This window comes from Rhodamnia argentea, chromosome 2 (genome assembly GCF_020921035.1).
Source record: "Rhodamnia argentea isolate NSW1041297 chromosome 2, ASM2092103v1, whole genome shotgun sequence".
Lineage (NCBI taxonomy): Eukaryota > Viridiplantae > Streptophyta > Magnoliopsida > Myrtales > Myrtaceae > Rhodamnia > Rhodamnia argentea.
Window position 1 is genome coordinate 5,207,817 of NC_063151.1, and position 17,773 is coordinate 5,225,589.

Genomic DNA, 17,773 nt, shown 5'->3' on the forward strand with positions numbered 1-17,773 from the left:
TCTTTGCCCTTCATCTCGTTTTGTTGGGTTTTGCCCCCAAGGGACGATGCAAGTTTGCCGGCGTTTTAGCCTGATGGTTATATGTCTTTTCCTGGAACTTTTTAACAGTACAAAAGTACAATTTTAAAACGAGATCTTGTTTCCCCTCCCGTTAAATTATGATGGTGGCAGAGGCAAATACACAGGAATGCACATCCGGGCTCAAGTCCGTTTGTTGGTGGTCACATCAATCATTTTTTGTCCTCTGTTAGCTCAGCCTTATGCTATTTTGTTTTGTCTCATCCGCAATTTTCAATAGAGCGAATGCTAAACGAAACAAATCGGCAGAATACTTAACAAGAAGTTGTATCCATCCAAGTGGTTGCGTTTTCTGCATAGTAATCGTCAAGCCCACCTCCCGGAAGGAATCTACCAGCTAAAATGCTAGCTCGGAAACTGACAAGAGTCAAGAGCTATATCTCTCTTGCTCTTGCTTTCCCCTCATCACCACACGCACCCCCTGCCGCAACAATGAACATTCTGATCGCTCTTCTCCTCTTTCTTCTACCAGTTCTCTTGCTGTTGAGCTGGAGAAGAAGAGGATCGTCGAGAAAGCTGCCTCCGGGATCACTGGGAATCCCCGTGATTGGCCAGAGCATTGGCCTGCTCCGAGCCATGAGGACGAACACGGGCGAGAAATGGGTCCGAGAAAGAGCGAGGAAGTACGGACCGATCTCGAAGCTCACCCTCTTCGGCAAACCGACGGTGTTCATTCACGGGCAAGCGGCGAACAAGTTCGTGTTCCACGGAGACGGCAGCATGGTCGCCAACAAGCAGACATCGTCCGTTCGTGCGATTCTGGGAGACCGCAATCTGCTGGAGCTCGGTGACCAGGATCACAAACGGGTGAGAGACTCTTTCATGTCGTTCTTGAGACCGGAATCGCTGAAGCAGTACGTGGGGAAAATGGATGGAGAAGTCAGAGAGCACATCGAGTTGCACTGGCAGGGGAAGGAAAAAGTGTCGGTATGTCGATGTCCTGTAAATTCTGTATGGCCTCTGCGTGCAGGGACTATGAGAATGAATGCATAGACTGGAAGCAGAGAAAAGTACACTAACGTTTTGATTTCCCTATAGGTGTTGCCCCTGATGAAAATCCTTACATTCAATATCATATGCTCTCTTCTTTTTGGTGTGGAGGAGAGAGCTGAAAGAGAGAAATTCCTGAAAAATTTCCAAGAAATGATAGAGGGGATGTGGTCAATACCAGTGAAGCTGCCGTTCACGCGCTACAACCGGAGCCTCCGTGCAAGCTCCAGGGTCCAAAGTATGTTGAAGGAACTTGTACAAAAGAAGAAGGTGAAACTAGAGCAGTGCGCTGCAACTCCTCATCAAGATTTGATCACATGCTTGTTAAGCAAGCGCAATGAAGGAAATGAGCGAGCTGTGACTGACAAGGAAATTCTGCACAATATCATGCTGGTCATGGTTGCTGGACATGATACCTCATCGGTTCTCATAACTTTCATGCTGCGTCTTCTATCTAAGAATCCTGCTGTTTATGAAGCAGTTCTTCAAGGTACCCATAGTCTATTTCCGGCATCTTTTTAAATTTGTCAAATCTGCATAGAGATTCCTGCAGCCCCAAAAGGAAGGAAGCTAAGACAAAGCGAAGAAGAATTTGCTCAAACTCAGTTCACTCTTGAACTCTACATAAATTTGTGGAGTTTCCAAAGCCAGATGTCAACTCTGATAACAAAGATCAGAAGCATGTTCTTTCCCCCTTGTCGCTACAAGTCATAAGCTTGGTTTGCTTTTGCAGAACAAGAAGACATAGCAAGAAGCAAGAATTCAGGAGAACCATTAGCGTGGGAAGACCTTGCCAGGATGAAGTACACATGGAGAGTGGCCATGGAAACCCTGAGGATGGTTCCACCCATTTTTGGTGGCTTCAGGTTAGCCTTAAAGGATATCGACTATGGCGGATACCTCATTCCTAAAGGCTGGCAAGTAAGGATGCAAATAACTTTTCCTAGATCTTCCAATCGTTGCACTATCTGCTGTTCATTCACTCTGCCTGTGAAACCAGTCGATTGACACACTTTCGGTATTTAACTTGCGATTTAGATCTTCTGGGCATCGAACATGACACACATGGATGAGGTCATATTCCCGGAGCCAGCAAAGTTCGATCCTGCTAGATTTGAAAACCAGTTGTCGGTACCACCCTACAGCTTCATTCCTTTCGGAGGGGGGCCTCGGATATGCCCGGGAAACGAATTCGCGAGGATCGAAACCCTTGTTGCAATCCATCATCTGGTCACTCAGTACTCCTGGGAGTTATGTTCAGATGATCATTACATTAGGGACCCCATGCCAGTACCTTCTCAAGGACTGCTGCTCCGGATTGCGCCAAAGAAACAGAAATGAAGCACGAGTCTTTGCTTGGCTATCCAGGACTTTCACCGTGCCCCTCTCCAGGATCCAAGCAATCTTCCTTATCGTAGTCCCCTGATTTTCTCCCATCGCTTGTGGTGGATTGGTTAGCCAATTGGGCTGTTGACACACAAGAGTCTCTGTAGGAGGAATGTGCAAAAAGGGTCCGTCCTAGAAGAAATGCATCCCATTCCGTTACACAGCAACCACCGATACACATCACTGCGACGTTTGCCGATATGCAATTCCAATCGAATTTCGCGTTTGAATTTCTATTTGGCCGATATACCAATACGACGCGATAGAAATGTCAAATTAAGTATCTTCTCCTTAGAGAGTACCTTTGCCTTTTCCCATAAGTAGGGGGTCGAGTCAGTCTTTGGGCTCCTAGAAGAGCCGTCAACCAACAGAAATTTTTTATTATTTTCTAGAACGAACAGCGTAAATTTAGTTCGTAGCTGGTCAAATCGCCATAAAGATTGGATATCCGATAATGTTGGTAAAAATATGAGACGATAAACCGCTTGTGGGGAAACTGTTTGTTAAGTTACAAACTTTTGTATTGATAACCAATGTTAACGGACTTGTTTCCTATTACAAACTTCAATTATAGCATATCAACTTTTAGTTGGAGCTAATCGACTATCACACGCATTTATCGACCTATATTTGAGTGATTTACCGACTTTTCTCAAATTAAGGAATTAGCTAAAGTTGTATGAAGGTCGCAAATTGGAGTGATTTTCCATTGATTCGAAATTAATCAGCTAAGTTAAAAGCTCATTTTATTTGGAGTTGTCAATCTTAATTTGAGTGGCAAAATAAGATGCATGTTCCTTTGGCATGAACCCTTTTAGAAACAACATAATCTTTCATGATTGATTCTCATTGATTGACTAATATTGCAATATTTTGTTAACTTTAGATAGCATTCTATACGTATTATACGCAGAGAAATATACATAAATTATCTTTTTTCGCTTTATTCTCGCTGGTCCGGTATCCATTCATCATCGAACCGCTGCCCTTGGTTGCTGTTCGGATAATCTCGTTGCCTGTTTCGAAAAATGAACACCATCATCAGATTCGCTGCCCTTGGACGAGTCAAACCCCGAAAATTCTTCACCAACATGCTTGGGAAGCCGCCGCCGCACCACCATGCGCAGCCACGTCATGAGCCCACCGATGCCGTGACTTGTAAGTACCTTTTCCGAAGTCATATGCTGGATATTATCCACAAACGCCATCAAAAACAGGTTCCTCGTCCTCCGCCAAGTCCAACCTAACAAACAGCGTGGCCGGAGACGTGGCCACGCGTCTGCATGCATCGATTTGATACTGATGAGCAACATCTAGATACAAGTCAGTATATTAATGACTTTTTATCTTCCATGCTATGGGATCAGCTAGCTTTATCTGTACCTAAATGGGAGTCGCCTTCTGATGCTCGTAAGTTTGCTGAATGTCGCGACGTCCACTCAGGTTATGCTATTTCTAATGGCACTCAATGATGTGCTTGAACCTCTGCGAGCTTCACTTCTGCATCTAGTTCCTTTACCTCATCTTGAGTTAGTTGTATGGGAATTGTTGATTGAGGATACTCCACTTGCTATTTAAAGGCGCAACACTGTACGCATTGTCGCTGACCTGGTCATCGTGCATCCAATCGATATCAACTACAGCCTAAGCAATCTAAGGCAACGACCAAGCGATCCCGGTTCAGAGGTGCGCATGCACGCCCATCTACTAGTGCTGCTATCATTGAGGATTCCTCCAATAGTTACGTGACACATTGACACATTACCAGTTGGTTCTCAGTTTTGCCCCCCACCATTGAACTTCTGATAGTGACCGAAGCAAATATAGAGTAATATACATGCAGGCTCAACTCCGTTGTCATAACCAAACAAGAGGTCATATCGATTTTTTTATTTTATTTTATATCTCTGTTAGGTCAGTCTTATACAATTTGTTCATGACAACCGCAATTTTGAACAGAGCACCTGCTACACGAAACAGGTCGGCACATTATTTAATAGAACCTGTATCAAAGCTGATGCGTTTTCTACACAGTTATCCTGATCCCACGTTCAAGAAGGTTTCTGCCACCTAAAGCACTAGTTCAGAAGCTGACAAAGATGGGGAGATGTAATTCTCTTGATTCCCCCTCATCACTCACCCACACACACAGACACACACATCCACTCAGCCGCAACAATGAACCTTTTGATCACCCTTCTTCGCTTTCTCCTACCAGTTCTCTTTCTGTTAAGCTGGAGAAGAAGAGAATCATCAAGAAAGCTACCTCCAGGATCACTGGGGATACCCATAATAGGCCAAAGCTTGGGCCTGCTCCAAGCCATGAGGACAAACAAGGGGGAAGAATGGCTCCAAGAAAGAGTGAGGAAATATGGACTGATCTCGAAGCTGTCCCTATTAGGCAAACCGATGGTGTTCAATCATGGACAAACAGCAAACAAGCTTGTATTCTGCGGAGATAGCAGCAAGATTGCCAACAAGCAACCATCATCCATCCGCGCGATTCTGGGAGACCTCAATCTGATGGAGCTCAGTGGCCAAGATCACAAACGGGTGAGAGACTCTCTGGTGTCGTTCTTGCCACCAGAATCCCTGAAGCAGTACGTGGGGAAAATGAATGAAGAAGTCAGAAAGCACATCGAGTTGCACTGGCAGGGCAAGGAAAAAGTTGTGGTATGTCGATATTCTGTAGAACTCCCACCGTTGCTTTGATCTGTTTGAGATATACTATATACATAAAAAGTTCAAGGTACGTATGGTGTATGCACTCATTCTCTCATATAGCTGGTGTTCCCACTTGTATGGCTCTGCATGTATTGACTATGAGAATGAATGCATAGACTGGAATGCGCATAAACAAAAGAAGAGTAAATAACACTAGTGTTTTGATTTTGCTATAGGCATTGCCCCTGATGAAAAACCTTACATTCAACATTATATGCTCTCTTCTCTTCGGTATGGAGGAATGAGCTGAAAGAGAGAAATTCTTGCAAAATTTTCAAGAAATGATAGAGGGAATGTGGTCAATACCAGTAAAGCTTCTGTTCACGCGCTACAGTAGGAGCCTACGTGCAAGCTCCAGGGTCAAAGATCTGTTGGAAGGAACTTAGACCAGAGAAGAAAGCGAAACTAGAGCAGCACATTGCAACTCCTCATCAAGACTTGATCACATGCCTGTTAAGTAAACGCGATGAAGAAAATAAACGAGTTGTGACTGACGAGGAAATTCTCCACAATATCATGCTTGTCATGGTTGCTGGACATGATACCTCATCGGTTCCCATGACTTTCATGCTGCGTCTTCTATCTAAGAATCCTGCTGTTTATAAAGCAGTACTTCAAGGTAAACATCCTCTATTCCTGGCATCTTTTTAGATTTTTCGAATCTGCCCAGAGATTCCTGCAGCACAAAAAGGAAGGAGAGTTGAAACAAAACGAAAAAAAATTTGTTCAAACCTAGTTCACTCTTGAACTATGAACCCAGCTGCGTAAGGATGATTAATGATCTCTATCTTGCTGATGGATAATGGATGGCTTGACAAAATGTAAGAAAAATCAATACATAAACTTGTCGGAGTTTCCAAAGTCAGATGTCAACTTTAATAACAAAGGTAGAAGCATGTACCTTCCCCCTTATTGCTCCAAGTCATAAGTTTGGTTTGCTTTTGCAGAACAAGAAGATACAGCAAAAAGCAAGACTTCAGGGGAACCTTTAACTCGGGAAGACCTTGCCAGGATGAAGTACACATGAAGAGTAGCGATGGAAGCTCTGAGGATGGTTCCGCCAGTTTTTGCTGGCTTCAGGGTAGCCGTAAAGGATATTGACTTCGGTGGATACCTCATTCCTAAAGGCTGGCAAGTAAGGATGCTAATAACTTTTCCTATCTCTTCAAAAGTTTGCACTAGCTATTTATTCTCTCTGTGAAACCAGTCGATTAATATACTTTTGGAATTTAATGTGTGATTTAGATCTTCTAGGCATCAAACATGACACACATGGATGAGAGCATCTTCCCAGAGCCCTTAAAGTTTGATCCTGCTAGATTTGAAAACCAGAAGTCAGTACCACCTTACACATTTGTTGCTTTTGGAGGAGGGCCTCGCATATGCCCAGGAAACGAATTTGCGAGGATCGAAACACTAGTTGCAATCCATTATCCAGTCACTCAGTACTCTTGGGAGTTATGTTTAGATGATCATTATGTTAGGGACCCCATGCCAGTACCTACTCAAGGACTACTGCTCCAGATTGTGCCAAAGAAACAGAAATGAAGTTCAATTCTTTCCTTGACTACCCGGGACTTTCAGCATGCCGCGTTTTCAGGACTTAGCTACATCAAATATCCCCATTGGTGGATAAAAGTTGAAACGCCATTAACTCAAGAAAGAAGCAGTGCTTTGAGATACTCTTCTGTATAACATAACCAAGACCATTCGTCAATGGTGTACGTGTTCATTTGGTAGATGAGATAATATGCATGTCGTCAGTAAAACTCAACTCCGCAGTATCCATGCAATCTTCCTTATCTTACTTACCCCCTCCAGAAACTATCAATGCTTTCTATAGCAATTACAACAAATGGCATTTGAACAGAAAAGGGAATATGTGGTGCCTCTCCAAAAATTTTCTTTAGCTCTTCCAATTTCTTTGGGTTGGCATGAATCTGATTCCAATTTTGGTTTTTTTCCTTCTTTCTTGCTTTTCACCTAACAAACCAAGTTCCAAAAAAAAAAAAAAAAAAATGATGACAGAGCATTCACGCACGAAAAGAAGATTCATATATATTGATTGAATCCATGTTATAGTGAAGTTAAAGTTACTTATATTCGCTGAAACTATTTATATATATTTCAGCACAATACATTTAATTTATCTTTTCTCTCCTGAAATAGGCAAAGACAATAGCAATAAATGTACCAAGGGAATTTCAGTATGATCAGGCAATAAACAGGAAAACTGACTTTGTTCTTTAACTTACTCGAGTAGATATTCTAAGTGCAGTATAAAATATTCTCAGGACATAAATATAAGATGACGTGAGATGTTAATTAATAAATTGCCCTATAGACTGATTAAAATAATAAAAACTATGTTATCTCTCCATATAACAATCGATTAGAATGGAGGATTGATGATTCTCTATATGTAGTTAATTCACTGTTGGCTTAGATCAGTAGATAGGCTAGAATCTCTTATTTATCTCAAGCGCCTCTGTGCCTGTGTTAAAATTCGGAGCACCCCCTAATTATAATGTAATCATTCTTGACATGGAGTGATCATTTATCATTAGCAAGACCAACCACTTTGGCAAAATATTTTTTGACTCTCTCTTTGAAAAGTGAATATCGATTTACTTCTTAATTTGAAATCTAACATGTGGAAAGTAATTAACTAAGCTAAATAATACACAGTATTTTGCGAAATAGCAAATTCTATCCGAATTCTGACATGTCAAAACATTGAACTTTCATGTAATTACATATATCTTTGCATAGCGCGGGTCATACTCCACTGTATTAGATTGAATTACAGCAACAAAGCTTAAGTAGATATTTTGATACTCAACCCAACGTGCTTGCTAGATAGTCAATGCTCACAAAGTTAAATAAGAGAATCACAGTGCAGAAAATCAGCGCATTCTTGGCAAATTCAACTTAGACATAAGTATGAGGGAAAGGAGCTCTAGGCTCTTAAGTCTTTATAGAACTGGAGAAGAGTTTGAAAACGCTAATGCAGGAGATTACAATGCATGAAATTTTGGAAAACCTTGAGGAGTGCAAAAAACAGGGGACATCAGAGACCTCAGTGAATGAGAATTCAACAGGCACAAATACTGAATGCATTTATGCAATATAAACTTGAACAAAAAAAATTGCCGAATAGCTGGTCATGGTAGGCAAGCTGGAAGAGGCTTACTCTGAAGTCGATTTACCCAATCTTTCATCTTTACATCGTCTCTGGTCATCGACCATGGACTTGAAGACATCTAACAATTGATCCAGCCCCTCCGGACTGTTCCCAACTGCCTTCATCGTGTAAATGACACTCTCGAGGGTGGACAAACATCCAGCCTTAGGCTGACTTCTAACTTCTCCGTACAAGCTCATCACCTCCAAATCCAACTTCAAATGAGGCATCAGCTTCAACCAAGGATTCTCACTGTACATTCTCTTCGCCTTCATCCATGTGCCATCCAGCACAATCAAGTTCCTGACTTCGAACTCAGCTGCCTTGAGTTCGTCAATGCTGAGTGCATTCTCGGTCGGGAAAAGAAGCACCGACCCGCGCGGCACCTCGAGTGCAAATTCCTCATATTCTTCTAGCTTCGAGCTCGGATTCAATACAAGGTTTTGCAATTTCCTAACCACAAATCCATTCGACAGAACATCACGAGCGGGCTGACAATCTAATATGGCATCAAAATCAGCTCCTTGATGACTGATTCGAGACATCCAAATGTCGTCTATCGATTTGATAATGCCCTTCTTGCCAATTCGAAAACTGATAACGGGTTTGCTAGCACCTCTAGACACGACTCCACATGAGCGTGAGTTCTGCAGCACCTGGGAATCCATCGAAACTTCCAAATTGTTTGGTGCAGTCAAACCGCGGTTCCTATTATCCCCAGGACAATAAGCTCCATTCGATTCGACCGAATTAGGGTTTTCCACCTCCACTCCAGATTGCTCCCTGTTTTGGACACCCAAATCCACACCAACCAATCCATCGGCGCTGATTTCGGAGTCTCGCTCGAGCAGCGAAATCGAAAACTTTGCGCCGAAGTTGACGTCGGAAACGGTAGCAACGGCGACGTTCTTGAGCCCTAGCCTCAAGATTCGAGTGGAATTGAGAGGGTGCTTCCGTTCCAGGCTGTGCTGGAGAACGGTGACCCTCACGGGGTGATCCAGACCCGGAGATAGGATCCGAGTGCAGAGGCACGTGCGCACGGGCTTGGAGCAGGACGGGCAAACGGGTCGCTTTGGATTGGAGTGAGTAGTTTTCGCCATTTTCATGGAACTGCGGTGCACGCTGGTGATCTGGTGGGGGAAAGGATCGAGCTTGAAGATGGTGAGGGACGCGTATCGAAACGGACTGGACTTAGGGTTCGAGAACGGGTTTGAAAATCGGATTCGGGTTGCGAAATGGACCTGCATCTAGTAAATGACGGGTAAAAGTTTTTCCAGAAATTGATAATGGTCTCCGCCCTCAGGCGATACGTAGGACCTGGCGGTGCAACGTTGCAGGCTTAGTAGCGCTTTTAGGGTTCATTCGCCGGAGATCCATCGATTTCCGGGCCGGATATCACGGCAACCACCGGGCGGTGGAGGTTGTTCTCGTGGGAACGCCGTGATGGACCGATGGTCGCCGTCCCCTGCCATTATTGTATATTTAAATAATTTGTCGATTTGCTTAGTTCGACAACTTCACACGTCTGTACCGAAGCCATGCCACTTAGACCACAGTAAGCATTGACCAAAGATCAAATCGTACAGAGCCAGCGGCAACAAGTCAACAGTTGTCTCCCTTGAAAGACTTCCATCCTCCAGAGTCTTTTTGACTCGAGCGGTACCATTCGTTTCTTCAGCAAAGGAGTTCGATCTCGGACAGTGATTGCGATTTCTGCTTCAGATTGTAATAGCAGCCTGGGAGTTCTTCCTTTCGCAGTCTTGCAGGTATATCAGTCAGATGTCCTAACTTCATATTTCAGCTGGTAATGATGCTACAAAACTTCACATCAAATTGCCTTGTTGGAATTTTTGCGTGTGTATTGTCCAACTTCAACCTGGTGAGAACTTTTTGGCCGAAAGAAGAAAAAAGATATGGTAGATATTTCGGGTTAGTCGAAGAACAATGGATCCGAATGTAGAGCAGCCACTAACAATTTATTAATAATTGATCTCCCCGGATTAAAGCCTCCTAGAGAAAGGAGAGAATTTTGGGCAACACCACCTTTAATCTGTTTTGTGTTTAGAAAGGATTTTAAATATGATACTGCTTTAACTTGTCGATCGAAAATGTTGCGGCACATACGCTGCTTCGCTCTTTTGGATCAGAGCAACATGACCAACGATCCAATATGGAATACTTGATCTGCTTAGTACTTGTACTTGTATCCTATCTAGAAACGTAGGCTGGGAAGTTTTCTTTTCACCCTTTGTTGTAAAAATTCACCTCAGCCCCACTTTGAGTTAAGGTGTAAAAAGACGAAGGAAGAATTTCACGGTAACTACCCCTGTTTTGACGCCTCAAAGTCGTGGATAGATGGAGAATCCTACTGCTTCAGCTCAAGTTGCTGACAGAACAGAGCAGTTACCATTAGCAAGTCAATGGGAAAAAGGCCGGCTTATTGGACGTGGCACTTTTGGAAGTGTTTACATTGCAAGCAACCAGTAAGTGAGCCCTGGGAAACTTAGACATGTTGCATTCTTTTAGACATCCAGTCAGCTAAACCTTGACATGCTACGTGACAGAGAAACCAGAGCTCTATGTGCGTTGAAGGAGTTTGAGTTGTTGCCTAACGACCCAAATTCGGCTGAGTGCATGATGCAGTTAAAGCAGGTAATATTGTTGCTATGCTCTGAGGTCCAATCTATCCTCTCATCTGATCTAAATATGCTGGGGAAAGTTTCTTTAATCATTTCCAGGTAATTGAATGCTTTGCTACCTCGATTTTTTTCAACCTGTTACACAGGAAATTGAGGTACTTAGCCAGCTTAGACATCCGAACATTCTGCAGTACTATGCCAGTGAAATTGTAAGTCACCCTTCCATGGCATCTGCACATCCCAGCTCAACAGGCTTTCGTAATTTGACTCACCAAAATTTCAACATTTATTCATGCTCAGGTTGAGGATCAGCTTAACATATATCTGGAATACGCACATCATGGTTCAATAGACAAGTATATCCAGGAGCATCTTGGCGCCCCAACAGAGTTGGCTGTCCGCAATTTTACACGCAGTATTGTCACTGGATTGGCTTACCTGCATGTGAACAACTCCATACATGGGTAATTCTAAACCGCTGATCAAGCATCATGAGATGACTTGCATATTGGTAGAGGACGATTAGATATTCCTCTTTGTGCCTAGAGACTTGTGAAAACTCTGTGGCCTGCGCAGGGATTTGAAGGGAGCTAATTTATTTGTGGATGCATCTGGGATAGTCAAACTTGCTGACTTTGGGATTGCTAAACACGTGAGTTTCCACATCTTCACTGCAAGACTACTGAGTGCATGTGGAAATTTCTTGCTGATCTGTGGTGCATTTACTGGCGAATGTGAAGTCAGGGTGACTGATAGATTAGGTTAGGCACAAAAAGAAAAAGAGAAAACTTGCAAGCTTGTTTCTCTTCATCTATGGTATCTCAATGCGTACTTTTCATTATTGGTTACTGGCATGTCATCCATGAAAAAGTCTATTATAGATCGATGAAATGTTAGTGAACGGTTTTCTTCACTTTTTCCCCTTGTTTCTGGTAAAGTAACTATGTTGCATGAACTGGAAACGATTCCTTGCTGTGGTTAGAAGCTGAAACCTAATGAAAGTTGTTTCCTTTTCAACTGGTTTCTATAAAGTTCCCAAGAGGCGTAGTGGATAGACTACAATACCTTTGGTGAAAGGTTCTTCTTGTGTTGTTTTTGCTGTTTCTCCGCCTTCCAAGAGAAGGATCGAATTTAGTCAGAGTAAGAAGCGCCTCCTTCCTAACATAGGGTAAATAAAAATGTATTGGTCCATAGAATGGAATTCTGGCATTAGTTAAGGTATGGTTGCTCTCCTTTCTAGCTCTGAAGCATTTGCTGAAATCATTTTGTTGATTGCTTCATGTTTGTTTTTCTCAGTCATGAGCTAACATAAGTCGAAAGTGGTTGATTTAGTTCTTCTTATCGATCCAATGTAGATGTTGCAATTTTATCCAGTGTTCCATGAAAACACCAAATAGTCTCTGTCTTTACTAATGTCCTACCGTTTCTTAGCTAACTGGACAAGCAGCTTATCGCTCTTTGAAGAAAAGTCTAAACTGGATGGCTCCAGAGGTACTTTGCTTTTGTATACGTTAATACTATGCTACATCCTTTTTTCTTTTATTTTGTCGTGGCAGAATGATGGAATAGTATATCATGCGCAGCTCATACAATCCTTGATGGCGAATGATAACAGCGCGGATCTCGATCCTACTGCTGACATCTGGAGTTTGGGATGTACTATTATCGAAATGGTAACTGGGAAACCTCCTTGGAGTGAGTATGAGCGGGTAAGAACGCTGCATTGCTTTTTCATTCTCTGATTAGTCCTTCCAAGGATACGCTACCAACCAAATCTGTGTCACAGTTTTCTGTTGGAAGTTTGGGACTGTGCGTAGAATCATTTGGTATATGTGATCTGTGTCTTTAGTTTCTGTTTATGGTTTGATCATAAATGTAGGATCCAGTTATATTTAAGGTGATGCGAAGTTTGCCACCAATACCTGAGACGTTATCCGCCGAGGGAAAGGATTTCCTGCACTGCTGCTTTCGAAGACAGCCTGCTGGGAGGCCTTCAGCTGCTATGCTACTTGAGCATGCTTTCCTGCAAATCTGAAGCTGCAGATGACTGACACTTTTCATGTGCCATGCGTTGTTGCGATAGGGATGCTGTACTGTAAAGTTTCATATTTACTAAACCAAAAGGATCACAAGGTCCACAGATGGGATGCGGGAGAAAGAAGACTCTTAATGGTCGAATAAGAGATACTTTTGCTTCAAAGGAAGGGCGTCGGGTGCAGAGAGGGTTGACAATAGGTTTCTTTCATAGAAAACGTACACATTTAGTTTCTCTCAATCACTCTTACAAAGCCTCTCAAAGATCATTCATAAAAAATTAATGGCATCGATATGGCTCCAAAAAAGCACCACATCAGCAAAACACAAGCAAGAAGACCCAAAAAATAAATAAATAAGACCTTACCAAAAAAAAAAATAATAATAAATAAGAGAAGTGGTAAGTGCATCAGAATTCCTATGTGAAAATATAATCAAGTCCCAAAACTTATTCAATTAGTTATAAGCAAATACTCCGTCGGTTTGGTGGAAAGAACGTAATATCTTAAGATCGGGGAAGTAAAAGGAGGAGATGTTACAAAGATATGGGCATTGGAGGCTCTTGATTCTTATTTCAACATACAGAGATTTCTCAACTTGCCGTGTGGCACAAGCAAAAATCAATGGGGTCTGCGAATGTAAACGATGATCCAAGATTTGGGACGTCCGAGAGGAGAATCTGTCACACCCCAATTCGTAGCGGAAAAGGGGATGGCACGGCCATCCTATGCAAGGGACGCACCATCAAACCATCCAGGATCAACTCTCTTGTTGAAACCAAACCACTGGTCACATCAATTGTTTCTTCGGTTAGGTCAGTCTTATGCTATTTGTTTGATCTCATCCCGCAATTTTCTGAGTTTTTGTTTAACTTTCCTCTCCTCTATCTAGATCTAGTGTATATCTCCAATTGTGTTTTTGTTCCTGGCGAAATAAGGAGAGAGATATCTGTACTTTGGGCATACAAAACTCAGGTGGTTTGGCTCTGTTAGGAGGATTCTAGGATTTTGCAGCGACATCAAATCTACCTGGTCAACTAGCTGTTAACATAACTTCGAAAATCCTTCATGCTTCTATATGCATCTTTTTTTCATTGATCCTGTCTGTTTTGAACTGTTCTATGCTTTTTGCTTGGCGTTGTCTCTTGTTTTTCATGTCATGTCCTCTCTGTAGGTAACAGCAAAAAAGAATGCCTAGAGAGTTAGATCCCTTTCGTGAGTATGTGGAAGCCATGGAGAAAAGCGAGTGGAGGCGCAGGCTTTGCGGCAATGAGTATGGCGGAAGTGCTACAAGGATCCGAGCACCCTTGGCTGGAGTTCCGGGCTACGGTATTAGAGTTTGTGAGGGAGTTCATGGACGTGTGAGAGCAGAAGCGTTGAAGGCAATTAAAGGTAAAGGCAGGGTGTTGGACATAAGCACGGGAGGCAATTCAGGGGAGGAACGTAAAGAATAGTTTTTGGCGCAAATCAAACTGTATTACAAAGTGACTACGCGTCGAATCCCAATGACTCACAGAACTTGAACCGTCCCGGGGGCACGTCATAGCAACCATCTTGCTATTGGCCGACCGGAACTGGTACTGCTTCAGCATGCCGTCAGTGTCAAATGCCTCTGCCTCCACGGGATGTGCCTCTGGATAATCTAGATACCACCCAGCAACCTGATCTATCGAACCACAGGCTGGATACAGCACCCGGAAATGAATTTTCTTCATCTCACCAGCAACTTCTGATGGACTCGCCGGCTTTATCTTCTCTTGATCCAAGTGACCTGCCAGCACTTCTCGACCAACCGACTCATCTTGAAACAGGGAATTAAACAACAAAATTCCGGAGGGCTATCATCATTCCCGAATGATCAGGTCCTTGGCAACAGTAAGTCAAATGTGCTGCAGGAGTTCATTGCAGTTGATGTTTTACCCAATCCTCGACTCAGTAACAAAATCACAATCCAGCATTCCCCAGTATACAAATGAACAGTATCCAAGCTCTGATGAACAATTTGCAGACGGAAACACTCTAGATTCGCCGCTAAATTCAAAAATTAATAACTTTTTATTATTTTATTGTTTTTTTTTTCCATTTATGAGTTTTTCAAAAATTTTTAAAAAACTAAAACTGAAAAATAAAAAAATAGTGAAGAAAACACAGGAGGAAGGGGGCTGCCCTCCCGCTCGTGGCTGCCACCCCAAAGCCGGTGGGGCGGCGGAGATGGCCAACGAGGTCGCCGGTGCCTTGGAGAGGGCCCTCGCCTTAGCAGGGAGAGGGCTGACTTTTCTTCTTTTTTTTCAGTTTTTTTTTTTAATTTTTAATTTAATTTAACTAAAAATTAGGTTAAAAGTGTATTTTGAGAAAAATACCCCTGATCGATCGAACTATTTAGCTGGCCGGCCTACCGGCAAGGTGAGGCCCTTATGTGAAACAGTCATGGTGACTCCAAGCTCTTATTTGAGATAATGATGGCACTTTAGACCCTTATTTGAAAGAATGATCACTTCAAGTCCTTATTTAAGAAAATGAAAGCACTTCGGGTCCTTATTTAGAATTTTTCCTAAAAACCATTTCAAACATATATACAACTATCTTCCACTTATATCCAAAATCCAAACCTTCAAATTCCTAGACGATATTCATAGCAGAATGAGCATCCACTATGTAAAACTATAAAGTAGTACCGGAAGCATATTTATTGAAATCTAGTGTATAATATAATTACAAGAGCAAAGATGAGTTACCTCATTTGTATTGAAAATACTCATTCAACTAACAATATTAGAGCAACCATTAATGATCCAGTCCATCGATCAATCTAGTGTCCAATATCATACTATGACCATGACTAACACCCCACGACTAAGCCTACTAAGATTTGTAGGTCTCTACCTATGGGTCAATCCAGAACAACATGCATACTCACAGCCCCTCAATAGGTTCAAAAAGCTTAAACCATCAACATAATCCTCTAACCACTCACAAAACCATTTCAAAATTCATTTCATACTTCAGGTTCACAATTTAGCATATTCAGAAAGCATTACCCAAACTATTTCACGAATAATCAACTCGCAATCTATTTCAATAAGTGTTATACCATGCGAGTTCACACAACAAAGACAGAGACAGTAAATACTCGATCCAACTTTATGTCATAAATATGCTCTACACACCGCCTTTTCCTTTATTAATTAAGTATCAAAACATATCTAATTTCTCTCATTTTCAAAAGACGAGTTTACAAATAATAGGAAAATTAAGCATCACTCTTCACTAACCAATATGCCAAAATGAAAGCTACGCTGTGAGAAAAGAAGCATTAATCAGTGTCAGACTTTCAACCCAACTTAACTCGACTAAGGCTCTACTAGGTATTTTTGGGGTCAAAAAAACATCTACTGTAGGTCGACAAAAAGGCCACACAAACAGCAAACTAGCTGCAGCAAATAGAGCAGCAAACCTCATCCGGCGCTGCGAATTTTGGCACATTATATCACTACCTATGAGCTTGTAGTCACATATGCTGCTTATGACCCGGATAAAACTGTTTCAACACTAAACTATCGGGTATAGAATATTTGAACTGCTTAGTAATTTTATCATATCTGAAAGAAACATAGGGTGGGAAGTTAACTTTTCACCCTTTGTTGTACAAACTCACCTCAGCCCCACGTTGGGTTAAGATGTAAAAGATACAGAAGAAGATAGAATTGCATAGTAATCACCCTTCACGCAAATTTACCAGGTGTGCCTCTTTTGACGCCTCAAAGTCGTGGATAGATGGAAACCCTACAGCTTCAGCTCTGTTAATACTGAAGTTGTTGAAAGAACAGAGCATTTACCAGTAGCAAGGCAATGGCAAAAAGGCCAGCTTATTGGACGTTGCACTTTCGAAAGTGTTTACATTGCAAGCAGCCAGTAAGTTAGCTTTGGGAAACTTCAACATGTTGCATTTTTTCAGACATCCAGCCAGTTAAACTTTGACATGTTACGTGATAGAGAAACCAGAGCTCCATGTGCGTTGAAGGTGTTTAAATAATTGCCTAATGATCCTAATTTGGCTGAGTGCCTGAGGCAGTAAAGCAGGTAATTTTCCTTTTTATTCTCTAGGATCCAATCTATCCACTCATTTGATCAAAATATGCTGGGGAAACTTTCTTTTTTCATTTCCAGGTAATCGATTACTTCGCTACCTCGATTTATTTTCAACCTGTTGCTCAGGAAATTGAAGTACTTGGCCATCTTAGACATCCGGACATTCTGCAGTATAATGGCAGTGAAATTGTAAGTCACCTTTCCGTGGCATCTATACATCCCAGCTCAACAGGCATTCGTAATTTGACTCACCAAAACACATTCATACACTTTCAGGCTGAGGATCGGCTTAACATATGTCTAGAATAGGCACATCATGGTTCGATAGACAAGTATATACAGGAGCATCTTGGGGTGCTAACTAAATCGACCGTCCACAATTTTACCTGTTATATAATGACTGGATTGGCTTAACTGCATGTCAACAACTCCATACATGGGTAATTATAAACCATCAATCAAGCATCATGAGAAGACTTTCATATTGGATAAGGATGATAGACCTTCTTTGCGCTTAGAGACCAGTGAAAACCCTTTGGCCTGCGCAGGGATTTAAAGGGAGATAATTTTTGTGTGGATGCAATCGGATAGTCAAACTTGCTAACTTTGGGATTGCTGAACATGTGAGTTTTCACCTCTTCACTGCAAGG

At 42.1% G+C, this 17,773-nt stretch overlaps 3 protein-coding genes and 1 long non-coding RNA gene across 45 annotated transcripts in view; 2 read left to right on the top strand and 2 right to left on the bottom strand.

Moving 5' to 3' along the window:
- The first annotated feature begins 437 nt into the window (after nt 1-437).
- Nucleotides 438-2,484, top strand: LOC115750016 (cytochrome P450 716B1-like). The gene is made up of 4 exons (XM_030687125.2): nt 438-1,005; nt 1,117-1,558; nt 1,802-1,989; nt 2,107-2,484. Exons 1-4 carry the CDS (start codon nt 511-513, stop codon nt 2,407-2,409), a joined length of 1,428 nt encoding a protein of 475 aa, XP_030542985.1. The 5' UTR covers nt 438-510; the 3' UTR covers nt 2,410-2,484.
- LOC115750017 lies at nt 1,555-9,782 on the bottom strand. 18 transcript variants are annotated; one of them, XR_007197452.1, is made up of 3 exons: nt 8,388-9,781; nt 5,724-5,854; nt 4,459-5,628 (listed from the first exon to the last, which is right to left on the bottom strand). XR_007197452.1 is itself a non-coding variant. In XM_048274340.1 (3 exons), exons 1-2 carry the CDS (start codon nt 9,607-9,609, stop codon nt 6,478-6,480), a joined length of 1,254 nt encoding a protein of 417 aa, XP_048130297.1. In that variant the 5' UTR covers nt 9,610-9,781; the 3' UTR covers nt 4,459-5,854; nt 6,451-6,477. The 18 variants fall into 18 exon arrangements, 8 of the variants coding, with proteins under 8 accessions (XP_030542990.1, XP_048130297.1, XP_048130299.1 ...); XR_007197451.1 differs by having other exon boundaries at nt 4,459-5,681; nt 5,722-5,854; XR_004016431.2 differs by having other exon boundaries at nt 4,459-5,046; nt 8,372-9,781.
- Nucleotides 9,783-10,487: 705 nt separating this feature from the next.
- LOC115750019 (mitogen-activated protein kinase kinase kinase 5-like) overlaps nt 10,488-17,773 on the top strand; it is a 31,541-nt gene continuing 24,255 nt past the window's right edge. For 4 of the 25 annotated variants that reach the window (XR_007197470.1, XR_007197478.1, XR_007197461.1 and 1 more), the window contains exon 1: nt 16,562-16,946. Coding sequence is in view for 4 of the 25 variants with exons in the window: in XM_048274374.1 (XP_048130331.1) it covers nt 10,718-10,845; nt 10,927-11,014; nt 11,148-11,210; nt 12,433-12,492; nt 12,585-12,710; nt 12,881-13,036 (621 nt within the window). In the remaining 21 variants the exon portion in view is untranslated. The other 21 variants (XR_007197467.1, XR_007197475.1, XR_007197477.1 and 18 more) reach the window with 16 other exon arrangements.
- On the bottom strand, nt 15,699-16,502 carry LOC115750020. Its single transcript, XR_004016435.2, has 2 exons — nt 16,376-16,502; nt 15,699-15,843 (listed from the first exon to the last, which is right to left on the bottom strand). It is a non-coding gene; the product is annotated as an uncharacterized LOC115750020 (long non-coding RNA).